Below are 16,227 nucleotides of genomic sequence, written 5' to 3' on the forward strand. Positions count from 1 at the left end.
AAAATGTCCTGACAATTGGGAGCAGCTCTGTAACAGCAAATACTTCAGATTTCTCTAAAGTATTCCCTCAAAAACCGTCCTCTACTAATAATAACCTCTTTCTGTCAGCTGCAGTGAGAGAACTAGATCCAGCCAGGTTCCAGCTGTGCCACCTGGAGACAACAAAGCAGAGACCACTCACCTCTCCACACCATTAACCATTTGAAATCAGAAGGGTGTGATGGGAAAGGCAGTATAGAAGCACTTCCCAGTTCTCAGACAAGGACTGCCACTCCACACACTACCTCTGCTTCTGTAGGCTCTCCCGTCCCTTCTGCCCTGCAGGTAATTACTATCACAGTCATGGCTGTGGCCTTCTTGAATGATAGTTCTTCAGCTGTCATATAAATATCATAGTGTCAAGTCTAGCCCTTGACACACCTGCTCTAGACAGGGGTAAAATATATCATTTTAGAAACCATATTTATGTTATATCCTCAAAAGTCACCTACTTTGACCTTCCAAGGAGCTGGGTCTTTTAGGAGTGTTGGAAAGAAAGTCATGAGTCCTTCTCTAGCACACTTTGTCTTCCTTATTCAACTACTTGGCATCCCAAGCATGTGAATAAATAAAAACTGTTCAGGCTCTTCCACATTGAAGCAGATGTTGTCTGGCTGCAGCTCCTTCTTCCCACCCATTCTCCCTACCCCCCTTATCCCCTTTCTTTTTAAAAATTTTTATTTGTTAAGGTCACAGGTATACCTCAAATCTACACATTTCCTGCTAGGACCTACACAAAACCTGCCCCTTTCCACCCTCCATAAGCATGAGGCAGAAGAGGGCTGTGTAGCCACCCTTGGGATGTGGTAGCCTTTTGGGACAGGTAAGTGGAAAAAATGTCAACAACTTGTGTTCAATATCTAACCCTGGCTGATGTACTCAAGCAGCCCCGAAGGTCACTCAGTACCTGGGCACTGCTCTTGTCTCGGGGCAACCTACAGCCTACACAAGACAGCAGAAATGGAGGGAGGGAAGAGCTGTGGATCTGAGACAAGATATCATCTTTTTGTAGGAAAACTTGTCTCCCTAGGCGGGATTCCTGCCAGGGTAGATGAACTGAGTAGGAAAAAACCCTACAGCATTATTGTCTTTCCTGTTGGGTTTTTTTTTTCCTTCGTTTCTTTGGGGGTTGAGGTTGTTGGGGTTTTGTTGGTTTGGGGTTTTTTTTGTTTGTTTTGGGGGTTTTGTTTGTTTGTTTTGTTTGGGGTTTTTTTGAGTAGCCATTACATTAATGATCAGAGACTGTAATTTTTTTTTTTTCCTAACAAAGTATAATAATCTGATGGCCTGGACTCATGTGCAACCATATGTTAATAGCACACATAGCTCATCTTTTGTCACAGATAATTATGTCATCGCCACCAATACCATCTCATACTAGGATGTGATCAAAGGACCGATGAAAAGTGTCAGGCTACAATGGAACACAAATTACAATTGGCAAAAAGAGTGGAGGGTAAGAGCAAGGCAATGGTTATTTTTGCTTTTGTCACTTGTGAGCTGGACTAAGGCCGTGTGGTATATCTGAGCATGAAGTCCACAGCCCTAGAAAAACCCGGGTAATGTGGAGCACTATAGCTACCTTTGTCAGGAAGCCAGGATGCTGCATACATAGCAAACCTCTTTCTGAGCTACATACAGGCTTTCCATAACATTTAGAAAAAAGTTAAATACATTGGTATAATCAAAGTGCTCAAGAAGTTGTGCCCAAGGTGTATTAAAAAAAAACACTCTGTACATCTGAGACGAAGACATTCCTTGATATCTCTGTGCATTTGGTGCACAGGACAACTGTGAGCAGGGTGGATCCTGCCCATGCAAGCCCCACTGGGAACCTTGCACTGCAATGGAGCTCCTCACCTACTGCTGCCTGAGACCCTCTGACCTCTTCAGTCATGCAGCAGCATGTGCATTTAAAGACAAACAAATGAAAACGTCTCCAGAAAACAAAATTTTCTGCTCCTGCTCCTCCCTGTGTGGGAAGGATTATGGTACAAACCAGACATGACAGGTGTTCATCATTATATGTAAGTGCTCAGGTGCTCTCAATATAGCATCAGAAAAACATACAGTTTAAAACATAAAATAGCCTAGTCTACTCCCTGCCTGCTTCTGCCGTGTTATTGCCCCTCTGCTCTTTTCTCCCTCACCTTCCATGCATCCCCCATGGCAAAGTGAAATCCTGCTCACGACCCAGCCCAAACAATGTCAGCCTGCTCTCAACCTTTCTTCTTCATCCCTCCGTGGCATCTACAGAAGAGACATCTGTAGGCGAGTTGGCAGTGGTGACGCGTGATGGTGCTACCCTGCCACAGCATTGCTGAAAGTGCCTTTTGTTCAGCTGAATCAAAAGGAAACACCGATTTTGGGTTATCTATTTAATGTCCAGGTAAAGTCTAGCTAACTCTAATTTTTCTTTAGCTGTACCCCTTCAGCCATCACACACTGCAAGAAACACCCACAGGTCTGTATTTCTAAGCATAACACTCCACATGGCTGCAGGAAGGATTTTTCAGGGGGAGGGAAGAGTTGTTTCCCACCCAACTATTGCTTTGCACCTCACGCTCCCCAAAGTAAATGGAAATGTTTGCAGCCATCTCAGGAATGCTGCTGCTGCCATCTCCTGAGGAAAGCTAGGCTGAGCATGTTCAGTGGAGTTGCTGGAGAAGCTGCTGCCAGAACATCTGCCTAACCATATCCTAATAAAATCGAGTCTTTTGGCTGGTCTAGACTAGTCTGTAAATGAGTTATATCTAAGATTACCATTATCAAACTAAAAATACGGGATGCAAAAACATATGTCTAGCAGTTGCCTGGAAATCTCGTTTGCAGACATAACATTAGATCACAGTATATGAGATGATTAATCTTCTCTGTTTCCCAAAGGCACACAGGAAATCCCTGTTCTACCAAGCTATGGAGGCCTCCAAATCCAGCTAACTGGGAGAGCTGAAATTTGGAATTCAGAGACAGAAATGCTGCTGGGACTTCAAGCTGAAATGCTTACCCTTGTCACGTTTAACCTCAAGTATAGAGATTTTGAGGAAAACTGTCACAAACTACCATAAATTTAAAGACTATCAAGGGATCACACGAAGCTACTCAACCAGTCTTAAGCCACTATTGAAAATAGAATTCAGGCTCCTTCATCACTTAGGTAACATCAACATTTCCATGAAATCCACTTTTCTAAGATCCCTAAATCCAATGACTTTTCCCCCCTCTCTTTCTCTGTACATGAACATATGAATGCTTATGTGCTCACAGACAACAAAATGTTTCTTATTTTCTAGAAGCAGTTACGCGGGTCTAAAAGGCTTTTTCAACATCTTTTTCACTTATTGAAAGCAATTCCTTACATGATAACAGTTAAAAAAAAAATGTTCTGAAGCTGCATATTATATACATGACCTTCCCAATACAGAGATGATAGATAATAAGAATGGCAATCAGTTCTAGAGCTTTCTTCATTAGCAGCATCTTGAGACAGAGGTCTATGCGTGACGCTGTGCTATATTGTCATCTGCACCCTGCTGCTGTTAATGAGATTTCTTTCCCATTCATTCCTTAATAATAATGCTTGTCCTGACCTTTGTAAAGTAGTTCAAGATGATGTTTCAAAAGCACTAAGCAAGTACTAAGTAGTATTATCTGATTATTGTAACTCCAGTGACAGCTATGGAAAAATGTTTTCTGTGTTTGCTCAGAGCTAATGACTACTTAACAAATATCACTATAGTAACATGACTATTTCTAATTTTCTTTCAAATTGCCAATGAGACTTTGGTTCACTTTCAAGATGAGATAGATGTTTCTGCTTGTACTTTCTGAAACTGAATCGAAGTTCCGCTGTTTTTTGAAATGAAAATTCACATTCCTGGTCACCGAGGTGGCAGTACAGATACCCTTCTTTTCCTCTGGCAAGCAATAAAGAAAGAGAATAAAACTCCTCTTAAAAGACAGTCTGAGAGCTGAGGAACAGTTTTGGAGCCTCTGCTCCCCCTTCTCTATATACTAGCTGATGGTAGATCTCCCATCTTATATCCCACCGAGTCTTGCTCTAGGCTACAAAATAGGACCTACTTGGGTTTGGCAGTGTACTAAAACATGGGGAAAGGTTGGTTTTTAACTTACCATTTCTCGACCAGCAGACAGGGTGGTATACAGTAATGGACAGGAGCACCAAGAATCTATGACCTTGCAAGTCATTCAGCTTTTTCACTGTGAACATATTGCCATGGGTAAGGTTCAGGGCTTCTTCCCAGAGCCTGCTGTCCTCTCCTGCTGCTGCAATGGGTCTTACCACAGCGCTGGCAGAACAGCCAGCGCTCAGGCAGTGAGCGGGAGGGGATGTCACTGGCTGATTGCTGTTGCTGCACACCACTCAGCTGCGACAGCATATGCTCAGCGTTCAGAGCCAGAAAGGGACATGATGCTGTCCTTGCATGCTCTGAGCAGCAAGCAGCCTTCTGGGGAGTGAGGAGATGGACACGTGAAACGTGTCAGGGAGAGAAGGGGAACCAAACCGAGTGTCAACAGGAACAGCAGTGAAAAGAGGAAGACATACAAGAAAGGCAAAAGAGGAAGAAGGGATGTTCTAAATGGCAGAAGGGCAGAGAGGAGAGAAGGGAAAATGTAGAGGAAAAGACCTGTGATAGTGCCAGGAGCTATTTTCCTATCTAAAAAAGGTCCCAAGAGAAAAATAAAGGCTAAACCCCAAGTTTTAGAGAGAGCTCTAAGCACATCTTCCCCACTTTGGGAACGGTGGTTCCCAGAGCAAGCTGCAATGTCTGCCTCAGCAAAGTTAACATTGCCACTGCAGCCCAAATGAACTGTTAAGGAACCTGTATTAACACCAAAACACTGGTTTAATATAGAAATGGCCTTTACAGGAAATTCCTCTCTGTGTGTGCCTGCGTGCGTTTGGAATAATTTCAGTAAAAGCTTATCTAAAAAATTCCAATAGAAGGAAATGCTCCATGCTTTCATTCCAGAAATTATAAGTAGCTTTGCTCATAGTGCCTGGAAGAGACCAGAACAACCATCTGCTTTGTCCTCTCTCCCTTCTGCACATCCTAACAGTTTACACCATCTTCAACTTCAGGAGGTGTTCCTCCATGGGAGTTGAGTGTAGTATGGGTATTTCCCCAGCATCAAAGGGATGCCAGGAAATCCTACCCCCCTGGCTGGAGAGGGAGCATTCAGGGCTGCCAGGAGACCTGAGCACTGAATCCCTGCAGTGAGCATCTTTGGCTCTGCAGCAATAAGATTCACACCGTGGGTCCTGAACAGAACTTTACCAGAGCTGCGGACCTTTGTGATTCTGGTTCTGAAGCAGCTGCCTGGTGCCATGGCAAGAAACAAGGCCAAAAATATCCTCTGCTTGTAGTACATCCAAAGATTATTTACTCTGATATTCTTTCGTGCATCATTTTGGCTTTAAAAGACAGGCTTGTTAGTTGGAAACTTCTTGACCAGCTGTGGTTTGATATTCAGCAGGTCTGCTAACAAAACTGAAGGGAGAGAATCAGCAGCAATGGGATTTTTTTGTGAATGTGAATAGGCAAATGAACCCAAACCCCCATTTTCTTTTTATCCTGCTCCCCCAGAGGAAGGACAAGATCAAGACTCGCCATTCTTCAGCAAGCAGTGAGCTTTCTGTGAATGTAGGTGTAATTTCTGCTCACTGTATTGTCCCTGGTCATTAGGCAGAAAGTTTCAATATAACACGGCCTTTAAAGCACAGATATTTGTTCTAAGGTTCATACTGAGTTTCAGTCCTATATTTTCATTACTGCATCGTTCAGAAACCCCTCAAATATCTTGACACCTTAAGATAATATGACCAATTATAAAAATTACCTGATTCTGGTATACAGCAAGGGATGGTAACAGCTAAATGATACCGATATTTTCCCAGTATGAAAGATTTCTTCCAGCATGCCCTGTAATATATGCTATAGCTTATCTATCTTCCCCCAGGTAGAGGAACCTCTCTCTTGTCCTGCAGCTACAAATAGGTACTTAGGTTTTATTGCTAGCAGCTGCTCCACTCCAGAAAAGGAGGAGATCTCCCTCCATCCTGATTAGCAACATAGTATGAAGGTTTTATTCAACTTCAGAGAACATTACACCAGGCAATATAGCAACCTACTGAATGCTGTGTATAAGCATACCATTAAATTATAATTCTTCAGTGTAATATTCTGCAGTTTTTACAAACAATGCTCAGCTGAATCTTGCAGCAGTTAGTTGACCACCCTATCCTTAAAAGACAGTGGTTTATGGAAGAATGAATTGCAGGCACTGAAGTCTAAATCAGGAAGGCACTTCACGTGCTTAACACTATAATCGGGACAGAAATTAAGGAACATCACTTACATGGAATGCGTAGTAAGATTAAACATGTTCTTTAACATCAGAGACCCTGAAGCTAGAAATGAAATTTACTGTGTGTGGATGTAGTCTGTTAAATAGGCTGGTAGTCTGAAACAAGGTATTAACCAGCTCTCAAACGAGCAGTTATGATTTTGCACTTGGAAAGATGATATTTTTTTTACAAGAAAAATATTTCTAAAGTATTTGAGTCACATTGGCACTACAAAAGCAATAATACAAAGATATTGAGTAATAATGAGATTAACCACAGCAATTACTAATAGGAAATAAAGTTTTTTCTTACTTGGCCTTTAGATTTATTTCCTGTAGATGAAAAATATATTTGGTCTGTAATGTCAGTTTAGTTAAGGCGTAAGATTTTGCCTCTAGTGTGACTTCCCCTACCACAATCAAGAGGCAGTACAATACAATGCCATTAGGTTGACCTGGATAAGCAGGGACAGGCTACACTAAAGATCATGATAGTTACATGAAGAGTGTGGTAATGATGGAGCTAAATTATTCATTTTGCCACCCAATTATTTCTGGTAGCTCAGGGACTGCTGTCGAGAAGCCTTCTCTCTGTTGTATGTGGCCTGCCTGAGTGGAACATCTTACCTGCATTAACAGCTGCACTAAAGAATCTGCTTTTTCAGTCTGCGTATGTCTCTTCATTGCACTTGCAGAGTGCAGAACACGGGATTAGCTGGACATATTTAGGGTGCATTGAATTATCAGTGCTAAAATAGAGTTCACTAGTTAAAATGACTTGGTTCACTAAGTCCTTGGGGCTTGGTCATACAGATGACATGTATTTTGTTTGCTTCTTTGTTCTTTCAGAGCCATCCATTTATGGCATGATAAAACCATTAGCACTGGTTACGCGTCACCATGTAAATCCTTTATTTTCTTACACAGCAGTTACCAGGTGCCTTTTCTTTCAGCTTTGGCATTTAATTGTCAAGATGCATTTTAGTTTCCTAAATTATGTAATCTGATTCAATAAAAACTGCTTACACAAGTAAATACAGTGACAAAGGCAAAACATTATTTCATTTATGAAATTTATTACTAAAACCAGGACTTCATTCAGTGTGCTCACTCATTGCTATTTATCAACATTTGTTTAAGGTTGCAATTGAACAAAGAACAGTAAATGCAATTTAGTGTAAAAAGGCAAGGTCACATGGCCTGGGTCTTAGTTAATTTATCTTTCATGACAGATTCTATTTTCTGCTACTAGTATTATTACCCGGCAATATATTTCTCCCATGATAGTGCATCTGTAGCTCCTGCGTTGCCAGACTTAGTAGTAGCATTTAATTTGTGTGACATTATTCGGCTATCAAGAAAAAGTAGTGCATGCTGAGAAACACAGTGGCATTTAATGATAGTATAAAAAATGAGTTCTTGTAAGCAAGAGCAATGTCTCAAGTACTTTGGTAAAAACCCTTTTCTTTCTGAGGCTGTACTATCCTGCTCCCTTTCCTGTTCCTGCCCTGGGAACCTGGGCATTCACTAGGCAGGTCTCCAGATGAAGGCTAACAGATATGCTGAGTGAGTAGGCACAGAATGAGTTTGACAGTTAAATTTCCTATCTTTTCCCTTAAGTAGTGGCAGCTGGATAATGTGCAGACTGCAGCACTGAATTATAGGAAAGCTGCACAGAGATCACTAAAGTCATCTAGTCTATTCCCCCTTCTGTGTAAGATCAGCTCTACATATGTAATTTTTGACAGAAACTAATCTAATCCACCCTTGGAGACCTGCAGTGGTAGAGAAGCCATGTAACTCATCATATATTCCCTATAATATTATACACACATGGTTTTGTATGACATTCTAATATTCATACCCATGTTAACTGGAATACAAATATACCAATGACGTAAGTAACTCAACAGTGTAGCTGTAAAACAGAAACCTTCACAGAGGGTCCTACCAGGTTCTACAGAAGTCTGTTCTTGACAAAACATTACTTACTACCTTTACCTACAAACTAGAAGACAAAGCAAGATGATGGTTAGCAGATTTTTGAAATCAGGAAAGCTGGTGGAGTGATAAATTAGACAGATACCGATTGTAGAGAATGATCTGAATCATTTGGTAGGGTGGGCTGATTTGAATATCCTCTTTTAATGCAGATAAATTTGCAGTCATACATCTAAGGACCAAAGAGCATAGTTTATACAGACAGGATTGGACAAAGTATTTCAAAATGATGCAACATGAAAAGAAATCAGGGTCTTGGTAGATAATTAACTGAACATGAGCCTGCAGTAGGATGATGCAATTAGAGAGTGAATGTCAGCTCTGAAGCCTAAGCAGGGAAAATAAGAAGCGGGTGTAGGAAGGTGCTATTAGTTCTGTTTATAGCAAAAGTAAAATCACCACAGTAATGCCATGTGCAGTTCTCATACCCACACTTCAGAAAGGACACTGACAAACCAAAAAGTAGTCAGAGGGTCCTGCAAAAATTGTGTTGGAGGTCTGAACGGCATGTCTTATCATGAAAAGCTAAGACTGAGCAAGCTGCTCGTCTTATCAAAAACAAAAGCAAGGAAGACTATTACTTAAATGTAAAATATGTTTTTGATTGTGGTTGGGTTTTTAGTATTTAGTTTTTAGGAAGAAAAGGCATAGCAAAAGACAGTTTGGGGTATTTTTCTCTTGAAAAGAGAGAGATTTAAGACCTAACTGCAAATAAAGCCCTTACAAAACAAATCCACCCAGTGAATAATTAGCCATAATGACAGCAAGGTGCTGGATGTTCTGCTCCGCACTGTTATGTCTAAGGGTCCTTCCAGGGATATGACAATTTCAGAAATTACAGACCTGCTGCTGAGATTTACAGCTGAGATGGTACAACTTGCGGGATCATAATGATCTCTTCTGACCTCAAAGTCTGTGATTAGCTGACTAACATAATTCTAATTTCTTTCTTTGAATTCTATTAAATCATATTGATGTATACCTGCTGAGGAAGTAGCTCTAAGGCCTTCGAGTTTGAAAATAAGGCATGATACCGCACCGGTTTTGTACAGATTTACCACCACTGAAATCAACTGACTTGTATTTGAAGATAATCTTGAGAACAGGGAGACTGTAAAGCTGTTTCTGAACTGCACAAGCTGTTCCCACAATGAAAACAGCTGTTAAAAAAACATACTGAATCCCTGGAACTAGAAACAGTACTTAATTTTGTTTTTACGGAGACCAGATCTGCTGAATACAGAAAATCGCATCCTTCAGTTTGCCATTTTGTTTGTATGTTTTTATATTTGAAATAATATCTAACCGTTAAATGGTCCTGACTGCAAAAACACCAGACTGTGTTTTCAATAAATAATTCCACTTTAATGGCAAAGTAATAATTTAGACAGATACAGTGCGCACACCTGCAAAAAAAATATACGCAAGCTGGTTTACAAGCTAGAGGAACAATAAACCAATAGAAAATACATCATCCAGTTAAGTCCGATGACACCAAATACTTATTATTAGGGCTTTACAAAGACTACAAAACTTTTCAGATGATTTATTTCACTGTTTCTGTCTATTTACATGATATGTTACATCAAAAATGTACAAAATATAAAATGTGTACAGACAAATGTTTCACAAACAATTTCTGAGTTGTAAACTAGGTGGACTCACTGAGATGTATTGCAGGAAGTTTTGTATATGTAGTATTGTGTGTTTGTGTGTTAAATATGGCAGGAAACGATTTGCAGGTTTGCTCAGAGCACAGGTACAGGAAAGAGCAGCTTTCCTTTAGTCAAGTCAGGCAAGATGTATGCGCTGACATTTTGCATCGGAAACAGACTCAGACGTGGGGGGTGTGATGTTGGTCTGACTGAATCCTACGTGCATAAAATCAGTAGAGTGTTGTTATTAGGGCAATAGCACCGTGTAGGAACCTCTAGATTCAGCGATGCAGCTCAGTGCCATTTGGAAACTGCATTGGTTAATCTTGGTCTTAGAGCGAGTGACCACAGGGTGGCCACAAGGAGTTAATAGCACCAAATACACATCCCGAAGGTAACATCCCTGGAGGTGTACAGCACATGTCTACACAATGCCAAAGCCCTTAGATACCTTCTTGTTTATGTGCACCTATTTTAACCGAACGTCTCTTGTGGTAAAAGAGCGTTTGTGATTATTCTGAGCAGTTTGGATGCAATCTGGTTGTAGCCTGCCGTGACGTACGCACTTAAAACATTTTCAGATTTTCTCTTCCCCCCCCCCACCCCCCCCCACCCCCAAATGTATTGGCTTCATATAGATATTGAAACGTGCTGACTGTAGCATTGATAGCTCCTGCATAGTCATAACAACTGTAAGTACGGTACAAACACACCAGGTAATAACAGCTTTTAAGGTTTGCATTCTGTATTTGTTTGCAACATACAGGAAATCTCAGCAAGTGAAACATCTCTTAACACCAACAGAATAAAATACAATTTTGTTTGTTTGCTTGTTTCTGATTTGATTTGTGCAAGGCTTTTTTTTTCTTTTTCTTTTTTCTTTTTTTTTTCCTCCAATATTTACAATACCCACCCAGTAGACTGTGCAAAACCAACCCACTTTTACAGTATAAACTCTTCCTCTTCCACAGTGGACATCACTGCTTCAGTGTTCTTTTATGTTGAATTCTTCATGTACAACAATAGCAATCAAAACAACATGCTAAAACTAGAAAAAGGAAAAAAAAAAAAACCAAAACATATATTTGTGCTCATGCTGCATCAAGTGCATCCAGCTCTGCTGGATAAGAATTCAAAACATCTATCCTCCAAAAACTCCATTCCATGGGACCAAATGGATTTAAGCCGATTTCCTCAGCATTTAGGTGGCAGTGGAAGTGGGTTTGGGTTCCTTGTGTATTTCTGAGGGTAGGCAGAGCAATCTATTCACAAGATAAAAATATTATATAGCAACTGTTCTTTCTCCTATCCATTACTTTAAAAAATCATGATATACAGATATGAGGCTACTGTGTTAACTGATGTTTTCTCATTATTAAATGAAGAAAAAAACAGTGTAAATTACCAATGGTTTAGGAATTAAACCAACTGTAAAACTGTTCTAGAAATCTGTTTTTTAAGGCAGTGAGACAGCACCATAAGAAATGTTCCTTCTTTCACTGAAAAGGCTCAAACAAATGAAGCCCTAAAAAGCCTTTAATCAGTGTTGGTTAATAATTGGTATAAAATTGTTGTTAAGGAGTGGGCAGGTGGTTAAAAAAGACCTTTGTGGTAAAAACAACTTTATAAAATCTGTGAATTGTGTACTAAAAACTTGATGGAGCGCATCACCGTGACCATGGCAGTTAGAATTAAATTGGCACTTATCCAGCATATCACAGTCATGTTTTCTGGTGATTGCACAATACTGTTTGTGCTTTCTGAGTTACTACCATCATCTTTGACTTGTTTTGGAATGGGCAGTAGCGTACAACAAAAACACCACTGCAGTCCTGTGACCAGCACCATGTGGCACAACAGAGGTTAGAAGAGAATTAGAAGACTGCATTGTTCATGCAGCTTCTCAGGGTAAACTAAAGGAAAAAACCAGAAGAAATTGCAGTGTAAACTTGTACAGAGAAACAGAGGCTGAGAGAGAGAAAGAGGAAAAGGGGAAAAAAAATATTCCAGTTTGGCTAACACGTGTGCAATCTGCTTAGATGCCCTTGGTCTAGGGCCCTTTCCAGTTGACAAACGGAGTCTCACTTGGCTCCATAGGTATTGAAATGCCTTGAAATTAAACTAATTCAAGCTTTCCACTTCAATTTTTCTTCCTGACTTTGCAAGTTAGGTCTCCTGCCTACCTACAACACACCATACTCACTCAGGGACCTCGGCGTGCTGCATTAATACTGGCAGTGGTCTAGTGGAAACAGATTTTACCATAATCCTCCACCAAGGTTTGTCCCTTTCAGAGGGTTGATTCAAGGGATGAATCCAAAATGTCATCATGGTGGCTGGTGCTATCACTGTCACAGCTTTGTGCGCTCGAATAGTTGGCTGCCTCTTGAAGCCTCATTAGCATATTCATCTGAAAGAAGAAGGCAAGTTTACATAATCTCATCTCATTTAACGCTGCAGTGACCATGTTAAAATTTAATTAAGCTCCCTTGCTGTATGAGGTGTCCTGGTATCTAGCTGAGGGGACCATACAAAAGGATTTCTGAAGGGTAGGATGCCAGTGGCTCCCCTTGGCACCCTTTTCATTCTCTTCTGGTCTTTAAATAGAAGTTTAAAGGTCCAAAGAGCCAGAGGGATACAATGGAGATGCCTGATAACTCTCTTTAATTCAAGGGTGAGACTGGCCGCAGCTGCAGCACTGGCAGGGGAAGGAAACTGTATCTCAGCTGGACATCTGGACCCATATTTGGAGACAGTCAAGCTTCCAGATAATATTTGGATGGCACAGACACACTTCATTGGAAAAACAATTGAAAACAATGACACTAACATACCCCCTCTACAAGAGAGAGATGGGGAGGGAGTGAGAGAAGGGTGGACTGAGGCCACCTGCTGCAGAAGAGTCCCATCTGCTGTTGAGAGGCTGACCTCAGCAGGGGAGCAGCAACAGATCCTCCTACCAAGGAGAGGAGAGCCTCCACATAATTTGGGGATTATTAGAACCTGAAACCCATCTGAAAAATCATCAAAGAGCAGCATTAAGCCCCTGAGAATTACTTGGATACTTGACGCATAACTCTGTGTAACACTCGGGATATTATTTATAAAACATCTGCTTCTCCCAGCACGATCAGGGCTGCAAGCAATGTTGACATTCCTTTAGTGTTTTTCAAGGAACAAATATAATGCCATTACAAAAAAGCAGGCAATGAAAAACCAAAAAGAAAAAGGTGTTCTTGTGTGTTTGTGTGTGAAGCCCCTTTGTCCAGTTTGTTCAGGAATCCTTACATCTCAATGGCTTCAACCTGCACACCTTGTAAAGTTTCCTCTAGGCACTGAACAGTGTTTAATACTCTTTAATGTTATCAGGTAGCTTTTGCTGCAGGTTTAATAGGTATCCATCCATGTTTGAGAATACAGGATACATGCACTGGGTGTGACATGTCCTGTTTCCACAAGCGCAGTGTCTGTCTCCCTGTGAGCTCCACTGCAGGCAGAGGCAAGCCCTCCATTCACAAACTTTGACCTTCAGATACTTAGTCAGATACAGACACTGATCACAGTGCGCAGGGAGCGAGGGTGACGGGACGCTGAGCTTGAGCTGCCCAAGTATTTTCACCTTAGTGGAGACGATGTATATATGCTGGAATCCTGGCCAGTACACTCACTGGGCAGCCCAAACCACAGGGTCAAACGATCACCCCAAAGCCTATGGACTGGGAGACAGGATCAAACGAGTTGATTTTCTATACTTCTTCAGGGTGCAAGGTCTGGTTTTGGATATCAAACACTTCACTGAGGCATAGGAGTCATTTTCTTAGCACAGATAAAAATTAAATGCATTTTCGTCTGAGAAAATCCCTTTTCCAAGGGCTGTCTGTTTTACAGAAGTACAGTTCTCTAAAATGATATTTTGAATTGTGATAAAGGCAGTCTATAGAGAAAGCACTATACAATAACAGCGGTTCAATATATGCAATTTAATAGTCCATTATCAGAGGAGGCAATGGTAGACCCTAATGTCTGGAATCATATTTAAATAAAACAATACATGGCCTTGAGGGAAATCAACCTCTTATCTTTTAATGCCACCACACTTGCATTCCTGTCTTCAGTTATTTTGAAATATTTTGAGGGATGGGAGGATGGCTGTCTAATTTGCATTTCCAGTAAATTCACTATGATAGACAAGTTAGATAATGTGAATTTCTCAGTCCTTCATTTGTAGAATGTACAGGAAGGACTGCGCAACCTAGAAAGGTGTTTTTAGAATAAACGGATTATAGGCTGCTGAAGAGTGGTACCCAAACATTATTAACATGATGGTGATAGCTGCCCTCCTGCTAGATTTTCCTTGTTATTTTCAATCTTTTAATAAATTGTAATAGGATTAATTTTAAAAGCCCATTTTGGAACAGGTACACAGTAGTTTTTTACTGTACAATGTACAATTTAACATGTAACAGTAAAGTACATACTGGAAAGCCTTTTCCCTGAAGTTTAAATCTTACCAGGGGATCCCCTTCTGTATCAGTCTGTGGAACATGCTTTGAGGTTGTTCCTTCCTTTGCTGAAGCATAACCTTCATAACCAACATCTTCTGGTCTTAACTGAAGCAGTGACGGCCACTCATGCTGTAGAGATGCAGAGCTCCATGGATAGGTATCAGCTACCCACTTGGAGGGATCTTCCCAGGGTGCCCTCTTACCGTACATCTGTATGATGGATGTAACACAGGTAAGTATCCTACAGAGTTTTCAGTACCAGTTGTAACAGCAGACAAAAGTAATCAAAATCATCTAAAATATTTTAGTAAGTGGTTTACTTTCAGATGTGCTCAGCACTTGGATATGATACCACATTCAAAAAACTTAATCTCCATTAATCCTCCTTCAACACGTGGAATGGCTGTGAGTTGAAAAGCACTCCATAACTAGTGATACTTGTAGGCAACAGTGGGAGCCACAAGTTCTTCATGCAATGTGAAATGAGACCTTTAGGTAATTTGCTTAGGGCATATAGGTGAAATTAACTCAGACCTATCTAAAACATTCAAGTTAATTGGATTTTGTTTGAAGTGAATTAGGAAGTGCCAGTACAGATTGTTCTTTTCTCCTAGTAAAATGGGATGCAGAAGCAGACATCTGTCTACACCTTAAGTTTAAAATCTTTCATAAGGTTAAGAGAAGAAATCTTCAAATGGTATTTTTTCCCTGCTATGAAACACAAAAATACTTATGAATCTAGAAGGAGCACAGAGGAAGGAAGACAGAGAATACTGTAAATTTAGGTCTGGTAGCTTCCTCAGTAAAATGCACCCTTGTCCACATTGCTGTTCACAGGTAACACGTTAACCAAGAGCCCCTTGGTTGCTGCTTTACAGATTTCCTTTAGCTATGACAATGACACATTGGGATGGGGAGCCATTCACCAGGGCTTTCTGTGATTTCTTGCAGCTCAGACTCATGCAATCCAAGGAGCAGCATAATATTGGCAGGGCATACACTCATGGAGCATTTAGATGGGCTGCGCTCCTAAAGGGAGTAAAACAGTGAAGGATTTTAGTGTTAAAGCCAGAGAGATGAGTCATGCTTATCACTGCAACACCTGCTCCCAGGCACTTGCTGAATCCAGAGCTCCAGGTTAGGCAGGCACATTCCCTGTATTGTGCACAGAGATTCTCAGATTCCTTCTGCCCTATGCTGAGGTTAGGCTGCTGTAACAGGGATCTGCCTAAATAAACCAAGAGGAAATGTTTCTCAGGGAGGTAGCAGGCTAAACTCCAGGCTGTAGGCAGCACTTCCCCTCATCTGACATAAACAACGATTAAATCTTCTGGAATCTGGAGCAAGGCTGGTAAATCCTGTGTCTGACAAGTGAGATTGCAAAGTACCAGGCTAGAAAGGCATTTTCTCCCCGTTCTTGGTTCCAGGAACATCTAATTATATTATGTAAAATATTTCTCTTTATTATTAACGATGTTATTCTATGGAAGCCATACAAAGCAACTAAAAATTGGAATGGATCATGAAATAACGTATTTTCTTCTATATGCTGCCATCTTCTGCTTCAGAAAAGAAGTTTTCATTTAAGTAGGTACCCAGTATACTTAGGAAAATATGAGCATGAAGAATAGCACTGCATTTTTATAGCTGGTCTAAAC

At 40.7% G+C, this 16,227-nt stretch overlaps 1 protein-coding gene across 3 annotated transcripts in view; it reads right to left on the bottom strand.

Annotated features, from left to right (window-relative positions):
- Positions 1–10,915: 10,915 nt before the first annotated feature.
- Positions 10,916–16,227, bottom strand: part of NAV3 (neuron navigator 3) — a 273,367-nt gene continuing 268,055 nt past the window's right edge. For 2 of the 3 annotated variants that reach the window (XM_037389562.1, XM_037389561.1), the window contains exons 36-37: positions 14,576–14,779; positions 10,916–12,474 (exon numbers count right to left, since the gene is read on the bottom strand). In XM_037389562.1, the coding sequence (XP_037245459.1) occupies positions 12,355–12,474; positions 14,576–14,779 (324 nt within the window). In that variant the 3' untranslated portion in view covers positions 10,916–12,354. The remainder of the gene's footprint in view (positions 12,475–14,575; positions 14,780–16,227) is intronic. The other variant, XM_037389560.1, reaches the window with a different exon arrangement.

The sequence above is a fragment of the Falco rusticolus genome, chromosome 5 (assembly GCF_015220075.1).
Source record: "Falco rusticolus isolate bFalRus1 chromosome 5, bFalRus1.pri, whole genome shotgun sequence".
NCBI classification, from domain to species: Eukaryota; Metazoa; Chordata; class Aves; order Falconiformes; family Falconidae; genus Falco; species Falco rusticolus.